This window comes from Macrobrachium nipponense, chromosome 4, assembly GCF_015104395.2.
Source record: "Macrobrachium nipponense isolate FS-2020 chromosome 4, ASM1510439v2, whole genome shotgun sequence".
Taxonomy (NCBI): Eukaryota; Metazoa; Arthropoda; class Malacostraca; order Decapoda; family Palaemonidae; genus Macrobrachium; species Macrobrachium nipponense.
Window position 1 is genome coordinate 91970212 of NC_061100.1, and position 11634 is coordinate 91981845.

The 11634-nt window shown below is 37.6% G+C and overlaps 2 protein-coding genes across 5 annotated transcripts in view; one reads left to right on the forward strand and one right to left on the reverse strand.

Moving 5' to 3' along the window:
• Positions 1-11634, forward strand: part of LOC135211014 (protein spaetzle 5-like) — a 956827-nt gene that overhangs the window by 737356 nt on the left and 207837 nt on the right. The window lies entirely within an intron of this gene.
• LOC135211012 (uncharacterized) overlaps positions 5738-11634 on the reverse strand; it is a 6441-nt gene continuing 544 nt past the window's right edge. The window contains exon 2 of the mRNA XM_064244027.1: positions 5738-8705. Coding sequence (XP_064100097.1) covers positions 6534-8687 — 2154 coding nt within the window. The 5' untranslated portion in view covers positions 8688-8705 and the 3' untranslated portion in view covers positions 5738-6533. The remainder of the gene's footprint in view (positions 8706-11634) is intronic.

An 11634-nucleotide genomic window follows, 5' to 3' on the forward strand; every position in this document is an offset into this window, starting at 1 on the left:
ACAGATCATAACCATTTGATGACACCCTCAGCCCTTTGTCCTTTGAGATTACAGCTGGGTAACAGCGACATCATCTTCGTCATACAGTACAAATCCACACCCAAACTGATCATCAACTTCCTTATCATATTCACTACGCCACACCTTACGATTCAAACGTCAAAAATTACATAGGAAATGAGAAAAACCACAAAATTTAACCTCTATACTAAACTATGCGCCATCTCTCAACCTAAGTCCATGTATCAATAGTAAACAAACTCTCGCTATTTCACGTGATTTTTCGGAGCTGAGGGCCCCTTAAGTTTTCCAGGAAATGTACTGTCCGGACCATCCCACCGTCCGAATCATCACCGCTTTCCCTTATTCAATCCTCAAAATAAAAATTCTTAGTTTTAAAATAATTTCTTTTCAGTTCTTTGATATGTGGGGCATCGGGAAATACAAATATTACCCTATCATGACATGGTTTTTTTTATTGTAACTTGCTTTAATTTTATTGTCTGTCCCAAAAGCATGCCATAATTTATGATTGTTCACCATTTGATCAAGAACATAATATGTAATTACAGGGTAGCCTGCATTCTCTACTTCTACAGTCATTCCTATCACCATCTCATGGACACATGATTTGTCAAAATCATAAAAGATGGGATGTCTCCATTTAGCATCAGACCCCTCGATCAGCATGATAAGCTGAACCTTTCCATAGGTTTATTCAATCTATATGTTCCTTTATCATAATTCCAGTGTTTTCCGATTTTCATTTCATCACAAGATATTACGGCTAGCCTTTCTTCTACAGTAAAGATTTCACCTTTCTTTTCATTAATGACTAAACTTTATGTCTATATACCTGGCTCACAAGAAAAGTCTTTCGCGTGACGTCATGTCCCCTACTGCGAGCCAGGTAGCCTGCGCGTCGTCAGACCTATATACCTAGACCGTGGTGACCATAGGTATCGAAAGTATAGACTACATATTTAATTTTGTTTTTCAAACGGATTAAACTTATTGAATGAATTAAGTAGACTCGTCTCGAAGGATCGTTTGGTGCCTGTAGCCTGCGTGTCTGAAGAGAATGACATTGATAAATATTACCATCCGGGAAACTGGTTTGCAAAGGCTACTTATTTATTTTACAACGTATTCCAGTGCCATGGTAGCAATCGTACGGACCGTTATAGTTTGTAATTAGAAGCACAAATGAATAACCGGTGCTGTCGCGAATGATACTGCGACAGTTTTTCAGGTTCGTGCCAGATGGAGGAAGGCTAATAGCCTTCCTTAGGGACAGGTTCCAGCCAGTACACAAGGACAACTCGAATGGTAAACACGGAGGATTTTAACGATGTTATTACAAAACTTGAATCTACTAATGTTAACAGTGAAACAAAGCAGTGATGCTTGAATTTGGGTAACACAGCACCCTAAATTTAGATGAATTTAACGTGGCCATGCGACCACTCAAAAAACACAGAAAAATCACTTAAATTGAATGGCATTTTCATTAAAATAGAAAGGGACACATTCCCGAAAGTTGATTAAACAATGACAGCAAAGGTTTACATCAGTTACCCCAACGATGGCTACAGTAAAGAAAGATTACTTACTGTTCATAATGTTGGCGTCATTCGCACCTTCCCCTCATGGCTAGTTCACGTTCGTACGCCACGTACCCGGAAGAGCTACTAACTGAACTGAGTAATTAGAAGGAAGAGGCTGTGCGGTTGGCGCACTTCCCTTTTATACCCGGGCGGATCGTGTTAGTCAATTTTACTGGTAATTTTTTCCTTCTCAAAAAGGAAGCATTCTTCTGTTTCTTAGATAATTTACATAACAACATGAATTCTGTTATTAATCCCAGGTGGGGGTGGCGGTTGCGGGGGGCGAGGACTGATAAATGTGAACTGACAAGAAAGAACCATTCTGCTTTAGCCGCCAGATCGCCTGATAGGTGGCAATTCGCCTTACATTGAAAGGCAGTATTTGGATGGACGGGCGGGAATACGTCACGGAAAACTCGTGCACTAGTTTTTCGCGACGGGTTACATTTTACTTATTTAAAGTTACTATCAGATTTTAACAAAGACGTTATAATACGAGATCATCAGAAATGAAAATATTCTTTCGTGTTAAAAGACCTGAGACCAACATTTCATCCTTCACATTAGAATGAACACTTGCGTTACAACGGATTTTATATTGCAAGTGCAACACAGTTAAGTCTGCCTATGCAGTCCTCCGTAGCAGCCACGGCGTCAGCATACGATGCTTTGGCAGTAACTGGCTTGCTGATATCGTAAATAACTGAAGTGGTTCTATGGTTGAAATACATATCCGTGCGTGAATGAACGGAAGTTACTTCGACGCAGACCTGTATTTATCATTTCAGTCATACACAGTGTCGTCTGCGACACGTGACGTCAGGAAATTCTTTAACTATGCCAGAAGTATGGGTTGATGAGGTCGTTTTGGGCTGACTAGATTCCTTTATATAAGTCACGCCCCATGCCTATGGACTGTGGAATCAAAGTGTTATCCCGACAGGAATCAGGAAAAGGTCGCTTACGATATTTTAGTAAACAAGCTAAACGCAGTGTTTCTCAACCTTTTTCTGGTGGTGGCCCCCTTCAATCCATTGCAAGTTCTTGTGACCCCTCTATGCCAACTTTGAGTCCCCCCCCCCCCCCCCCATCCGTCCCTCACCTTAATACGCCTATTGGGAAGTAGGTATATTAATGGTTCTAGTTTGAATAGTACCATGTACTCAAAACACTAATTTCAGGCATAAATCAAATAACAATATTAATTGGAAAAATATTTTATTTGAATACTTATTTATTTACAAGAGGAATACAAATCAAGGAATACATGTAGGTACAATTGGCTCTATCTTGAAAGGTTTCAGTGGGATCCCTGTGACTGGTGCAGGGCTGCCAACGTGTCAATGTTTGGCTTGAAAGCTGTCAGAGAGAGACGTAAATCACCTCTTTTTTTTCTAAGTCAAGGCGATTTCGTGTCTTTGACAGCAGGTACCCGACTGAAACCAGTCTCAACCAAGTAAGACGTGGGAAAGGCAAGTAAGAGCAACTTCACACCTTTTAGAGTAGTAGGTACTTCTTATACACATCTTGGTTCATCCACAGCTTCTGGTGTCCTCTACGCTTGAACCTTGCTTGAGCTGCTGTGTTATTCTGAAGTTCAATGAAACTTTCTTGTAGGGTGACATCAACTTCAGATGATGTTTAAAGTAAACTCAAGCATGATAAACAGAATATTCCAAGCATAATAATGATTAATTTCAAAATATTACACATTTATATATTTTGTGGGTCCTAAATTTTCTGTGGCCCCCCGTGGTCCCCCATTTTTCAAATTTGGCCTTGTAGCCCCTGAAAAAATCTCATGGTCCCCAAGGGGGCCATATGGCCCACGTTGAGAAACGGGGAGCTAAAGGATAGGTATCCAGATGCTACACGGGAAACTGCCACCAAGAAAATAAAAATAAACATCATCAGAATCGCATTCCGGGATGATATTCCCAAGCCTCGGAGGACTTATCGCCACACTAACTTTAGGTTCTCATAAGATCTCCCTGTCGATAAATACCATATGGCGGTTAGTCTATCGGCAGGAGGTATATAGATTGCCTCATACAGGTGTCTGATTTCTTGATATAAGGTGTTTTTAATGTCAGTAGTTCCCTAAATTTATTCTCGATTATCTGAATTTCCTTTGTTTTATAGTGATATGATGTGGCTGCGGCTCGTTGTGAATGCACCGTTGCGTCTTATGGACTTTGCATAACGCACCTGATCCAGTTAGAAGAGACGCGCTGTGGCGGTGTTTTAAAATTAGTAGTAGCTGCGGCTCGGTGGAATTTACCCTTCGTCCTACGAAACTTTGCATGTGCGAAACGCACCTGATGCTGACTTGTGCCGGATGGATCATATGAAAACTGTTTTACTAATCTCAAGTTAAAAGAACTTCCCTTGCCTGTATTGCCAGTGGAATTAGCGAATCGCTGCTTTCACAGAATTATTTGATGTTCTTGTTAACCGAAGTCATGAGCTAGATAACGTAACTAATTTCGCGTGATTACCTGGTCCCTTGGGAGAGAAAGCCGCTGAGTCGTCGAAGCTCGAAGTGCAGTTGTTGCTGTGCTGTCGCGTTAGAGTTGGAGCAGAAGGCCGCTATTATTTGAGCTCATAAACACATGTCTCGAGGCCAGAAACGTTGGGAACGTAATGATAAGGGCTTCATTCTTCAGCTGAAATGTATAAATTTTGCTTTCCATATTCACCAGAATGTCATGGCCTCACAATGATTCATGAAGTTCTCAGTTTTCTAATTTATTTCGACATGATTTTGACTGATAAAAATGAAATCGGAAGTAAAAAGTGAATAAAGAAATTTTGTGCTTTCACTGGACATTAGTATGGAAGGATCCCAGTGCTTTTATTCACTGCAGCAGCAAGAAGTGCATGAGTTTATTTTAATCCTCATAGTTGCTGGTCTTGTAACCAAAATAAGACCATTCACACCATAGTCGCAGTATCATAGGTAAGTTAATGTTGTGTCGAGGAAATGGGTGAAATTATGGTCCATGAAAATTATGAAAATCCATAACAGGAAGAATTCGAATTTTTCCCATTCCCTTCAGACCAAGAACGGAGTCAGCCCATATATTTGTTGATGAAGTTAGACATTTTATAAGGACTCTAACCTGATTGTATTGGATTCATTTTGATAAAATATATTAAGGTTGTGCAACGGATTAAGAATGTTTTAAGGAACATGTTTCCTCTATATCCCCTCTGATGTGTATCTGTAGCATTGTTAGTAAATTGATTTTTCTTAAAGATTTTACTTCGAAGGAAAGTAAGATACAGTATTAGCTCCTTATTTTCAAGTAAACAAGTTGAACCTGAAAACTTCAGTGCATCCTTGAGAAGTAACGTCAACCCTTTGAAACCTTCCTTAAATCTACACAGAGGCTTTATCTTTCGTAGTCTATTCGATCACGCACGTTTCCGGCGGATGTCAAGATTTTACCTGTTATCGGACGATCGACGTGGTTCGAAAGTCACATAAAGCCGTTGGTCCCGTTGCTGGATAACCATTGGTACCATGCAAAGTAAAAACACCATACAAACAAAGCTATCGGACGATGGTTAAGAAATTAGTAAAACTCTCCTGTTCTTATAGTAAGGGAGAGAGCAGCACGAGTCTCATTTATAGCGGTGGCCCAAAAGGGAAAGGATCCCGATACATTTTTGAGCGACGCCACAACAACCTATTTGTGTTGAAGGGTGAATAACTTGTTGTCATTTTTAGTGAAGCAACGCTCACAAGCTCATTTTGTTACTACGTTATTAGTGCTAAGAGTCACTATACTTCTGGGATTAATTATTACCTCGAAAGTTTTCCATCCAGATGTAAATATTTCGGTTGCCGTTGTGTAATGCGTTTTATTTAGTATCTATATAATAGTTTTTTCAATTAATTTTCTTTTGATTACTATTATTATTTCAGGTGCTTAGCCTTAAGGGACACGCACATTTATAAAATTAGATGATCGGTTCTTGAATTTTAGTTTGTCATTATTCTGATGCTCCTTATTTACGCTTTCAGTGTTTTCGGTTTCGTTTCTAGAAAATAAGGTAAATTACTTTTAAATAGAAATTTTGGGTTTCGTATTTTGGCTAATATTAAGGGTAAATCACAAGTGCGGTTTTATCAGCAAGTATTTTTTTTTATTATCATTTATATAAGAGGAAAACATAAATAGTTCATGTAGGGGATACAAAGGATAACATTGGGAATGCGCAGCGATAAATATCCTAAGACGGGCATCATACTGTAGAGTATGCACTGTTAATAAAGTCTAGAAACTTTAAACTATTTATATTATTAAGTAGTGCTTAATTACACATTTACTTGTATGTGCATGCCCTTTGCCCTTTCATACTGCGTCATTCAAAAGGACTAAATCTACCAAAACATAATTTGTTTTTTAGACAGTTATTTCTTATTGATTAAAGATAGTAATTTCCTTTAACACTAGTTACGTTCCTCTTTTACAGATAAGATTTCATGAGGGAATATTGTATTTTATTATGAAGGATTTTGCAGTTATGTTGGATACTGAACAACAAGTGTTTAAAAGTTCGACGGAATTCGCGGTAAATATTTATTAATGAATTTATTAAAAGTGGAAGTGAAAAATACAGTGATCAACATAAACAATTGGCATGTGCCATCTCTATATCACCTGGGAATCATTCAATGAAAATGTAACTCTTAATAATACTAAGAGTCTAAATTGAACTTTGGACAGGCACCTCTGTAGCAATACTGTAGAATTTGAAGATAAGTATTTATTACTTGAAGTACTGAATAGTTTTGTTTTTCCAGCGAATGTTTTCTTGTAATTCAGATATGCCGTATGAAATGGTACAGTTGAAAATGTCCTTGCATTTTCGTACCGGCCAAGCATTTTTTAACTGAAAAGGAATTCATTGTATTTTCTACACCGATATTTCACTATGAGTAAATCTCCCTTCAACAGAAGCAGAAATTGTGGGAAGATTTTGTTGGGAGCTATACTGAGTAACCCCCTCTGCTTCACCCAGTGACTGATTGCTGCCACTCTCAGACGGCTTCCATGAGCCACCCCAGCAAAGTGCCGCTGTGATGGCCTTTGTCCTTTCTGTTGCTTTATCTCGAAACTTCCGGTAGCCTAGATGGTAAAGCCAGGGATTCCAGGATGTAGAGCATAGGAAGCTCCACCAGCAGAGAGAGCAAACCAGCTCTGATTGATAGAACTTTATGTCATGGACGTAGATTATCGTGGCTGTCCCTCCTGATACAGTAGAGATAGTGAAGAAGACAGTCATCATGATCATTGGTAGTGTTAGGTTTTCTTCCTCATTGCCATTTGTTGTTTCTCTTCGTACTTCCGTTTTCTTAATTTCTCTGTAATAATATACTGCCATTCCTGAAATCACTATTGTTATCGCACACTCGACTCCTAAGATCCCCATAAGCGAAGGAAGTATAACCCTTTTACCTTTAGTTGATACACCTAAGGGAAGTTTAGCATATGAATTCCACTCAGAGTTAAATCCATTATCATCATGCATGATGATGAAAGATGTTAAGAGGGATACAATCCAAAAAATACCCACGGAGATTTTTGCATTGAACGGAGGAAATCTGTCAAGCAATGGTATTTTAGCATTTGCTTCAAGTCGTTTATAGCTTAAAGCAAAAAGGATATGGATGGAGTTTATAGTACAACAGTTAAAAACAAATGAAAAAAATAGGTAGTGACCTGATTTAGAAGGAACTTCACCATATTCTAGATTCCTCATGATGTCATCATAGCTCTTGAAAGCTATTACTTCCTCTCTGTCCTCATTCATAAGCAAGATATGCATGTGTACAGCCGGAGCCATAACAAAGAGACAAAGAAGTAAATCTGAAATAGCAAGTGAAATATTAAGCAGTTCCAAACCTGTGCTGAGACATTGTTTTCCAAACAGTACAATAATTACCACAATATTACCAGTGATACCAATCGTTGTCATGATACAAATTATTACCAGAATGGTCATCTCATATTCTTGGCATTTTGGAGTTAAATAATTCCAACTTCTTAACATTTCGTGTTTTTGAGGATCATCTGCCAATAGCATAGTATGGTCAGGGTAACAGCACGGCCAGTGTACATTCTTGAGACCATAGACTTCTTCCTTCTCGTTCAGTAAATAGTAATTTTGAAGTATTCCGCTACAAATTGTATCCCCACGCATTTTATCGGTATGAAACAAGCGAACGTGGATTCCATTGACAACATGATCTATGAGCCTTGTGCTGCCAGTGCACACTGACTGGAAGCATGTTTTATCTTCTGCAAGGAGGGCTGCTGCCAGTAGATGCTCGAAGTGAACATCATGATCAGAGGGCTTCTGGCATTCTTGTTGGTTAAGGAAAAGAACATTTTCATCTGCACAAAAAGTAAATGTCCCCATGTCTGAACAGTTCTTGTTATACAGGTCATAGAATGGAGCACAGGCATTTATAAATTTCTCATCATGTATCACAACTACGGATTGGTTATCATAGGTGATTCCAGATTCTGGGAAACTGCTGTACTCGCCATACATGGCAGAAAAGAGATATTCACAAAAATAGAGAGTTTTTGTGAATGAAATTTGACGTAGTACATTCTCGCTGAAGTCGTTATCGTCGTCATAATCATAATAGTAGTAGTACAGAGAAGTATTCTGTAGGTTTTCCTCCTCATCGCGTATATTTACAAATTCGACATCTTCGGGCCTGATGGAACTTGAACTATCATGTACATTCAGCGTCCCACTTACGTAGCCTGGAGAGGTTGATATATTTCCCAGATGGTGACGAATGTCTTGATGATGAAAAGGAGTTGCTTCTAGTGCGGAACTTGTTCTTTCGCTGTTGAAATAAAGGAAAGCGTTGTTGACAGTTTCTGTAGGTTTATCGTAGGATGTGGAAATGGGATTATGCGTCCTTTCAGTAACGGATGCTGATTCTTCAAAGGTTTTCTGTTCTTTAGCTTCCGCCTGCAGCGCTTTGTGGGTGATAATCGGTTCTAGTAGTTGTAGAATCATCAGAAGTCTTAAAGGTGCTCTAAATGCCATTTTTTGTAGTTGGATCACCTGTAAGGTACAGAATTGATATGTAACAACCCTTTATATGGTGATTGAGACATTTTTATTCTGAATATTTCAAAGCATAGGATATAATGGCATGGTCAAATTACGTGGAACAACTGACGCATTTCTTGACATGGAGTTCGTGACAAAAAGTTTTCTCAGAAAAAAAAAATGGAGGAGTTTTTTCATATGCTGCAGTAAGTGAAAATTCAGATACATGAAATGTGAAATGTGATGAAGGTTTTAAAATATCGTAGGAAATAATAAATAATATTTTTGTGCACGCGTGTATATATATATATATATATATATATATATATATATATATATATGTATATATATATGTCTGTGTGTATAGTATTTATATACACATTCATATGTCATACATAATATTTCAACACTCAAGTTATTTTCCCCAAGCGTTGGTGGTTTAGAGAAAACCAGACAATGGTCACTGTCGCAGTCCTGATTTTACTGTTGGTTTATAGATGAAACCCGTGTAGAAGGTTAACAAACAATCCATTTCTATATAGATATATTATATTATATATATATGTCTTGTTGTGTATTAGTAGTAAAGTTTATCAGCAGCATATTCAACCCTTCTAAACACACTGTGCCTTTAATGCGCTTCGTGCTTTCCTACGGATTAATGTACCTTTTTTTTCCTATTCCTATTCTCAGTCAATCCAACACTTTCTAGGTTTTCCCCTCTCCCGTACACTTTTTAATACTTATTCTACATTACTGCAATTCTTACCTTTCCAAAATTTCTTATACCTTATATACTACACAACCAGCTTCAATGTGTTCTCTTTTAATGTTAATGAATGTCTCATCACTTCCTTCTAGTATTTACCACCTTAACTTCTACTGGAACTCCAAGACTTCGCATGAAATGTTTTTCACTATAGACAAATTATCCTAACAGAAGGGGAGTGCCGTTTATTGAGTCGTCACTGCCACCGTTACCTCTTAACAAAACTGTTTAACTAAGAATAAATGCTCAATACAGAAAACTTACATGGCAACAACAACCACGCGCATAGTCTCTCTCTCTCTCTCTACATTATATACATATATATATATATATATATATATATATATATATATATATATGTGTGTGTGTGTATGTCACGTATACACTCGCAAACACTATTGACGGGCGTGTGTTTGTGTGTGTGGTTGCATGCGTAAAATTTTATCAGCTGATGTAGTGGTTCTTTTTATATCTATCTGTCTAGCTAGCTATCTCTCTATCCATCTATCTATCTATCTATCTATCTATATATCTATCTATCTATCTATCTAATCTATATCATATATATATATAGAGTATACATCTGTATATACATACAGTGTGTCTGGCTTGAGTGTGAATTTTGATCTATTACTGTAGTGTATTTCGTTTCACTCAGAGGATGACAGTCGATACCAACCCTGCTTTATCTTTAGATGTATCCGGTTCACATTAAATACCCCTCTCTCTCTCTCTCTCTCTCTCTCTCTCTCTCTCTCTCTCTCTCTCTCTCTCTCGTATAAGTTGTTGTCATTCCATAAAGACCTTTTATGAAGGATTGTATCGGCGTCTGAAAGCACAGTCATCAATGTAACGTTGGTTACTTATAAAGATATTTCAGTGTAGTTGCTTTTTATTTTCAATTTTATTCGTAGTGATGACGAATGTGTTATCCTTAGTGTTTTACATTATTATCCCTTCAGATATAGTAAGAATGTGAACAATCTTGATGCGATCAAGGAGAAACTATAATGGTATTGCGTTACCATAACAATTTTCAACTAGGGTATTTACTCTCACGTGGATTCAGAGATTTGATATGGAATGGTTTCATGGGAGGATTTACTTTACAGTGTCGGAACTGATTATGATGTCATTTTTATAATTACAATTCAAGGGTTACAATAAAGCGGAGAAGTTTATGTTGAAAAGGAAAGGAGAGCTATTATCGAAGATGTAACGTCATTTCCATCCTTATGCTCACTCAGAAAATCATCTTTTTCATTTTCATTGACACTAAGCCTTTGCTAATACGGTTTTCGTTCATTCTTCATAATTTGCTGATACCAGAAGGCTTTAAATGGTATAGTAACTTATTTTTAGCTTTAATGAATGAAAATATTCGTTGAAGTAATTGGAAACACACAGTCCGTACCCAGACTTGTTTTCCTATAGGTAGAATGAGTTGCAGCGAGGCTAGCATGCCTCTGACAATCCCTCCTACTGTTGAAGTTAGTGAACGATGCTATCGTGATGCATGAAGAATTTGACAAGTGTAATTTATACTTTTATACTCTGCCGAAGTTTGTATTAAAGTTGTCTGATTTTCAAGAATACTCAACATTAGAAGAGTCAACTGGGATTCCTTTCAAGTGGTTCAAATTTAAAGTCATAAGGCCAGTTCTTGATGACCTTGGAAAATGTTACCATTGTTTCGTTAATATCATAAATGTTTCGTACCCTGAACCCGTAATTTATTTCTTTGCTCATCATTTTCATTGCATTGCGATGAATATGTTTTGATTGTTGTTTCCCAATAATCCTATTCATCATTAGACTTCCAGTAGGGGTTTTAAAAGTACTCATTTAGTGACATTAGTAAAGTTGCCAGTTTGCCCAAGAGTAACCAAGATGCGGTCGGACATTATCCTATTGCTGTAACGTTTTCTTTGATGTGTCCAGGAATTTGGGCATATATTAACGCCTAGTGTATTATCAAAAGAAATATTTTATATAATTTGTTTGCATAGACATGGATATTTACTCTTATGGCTTTCACATTAGTCATTGTGAAGTATGGGAAACCATTTCGAAACCACGTATAATTATTTTCTTTATGTTTTGGGATTCCCCAGGGAATGCTAGCAACGCACATCACAGTATCTACTGTGTTTGGTTCTTAGCGCACATCAT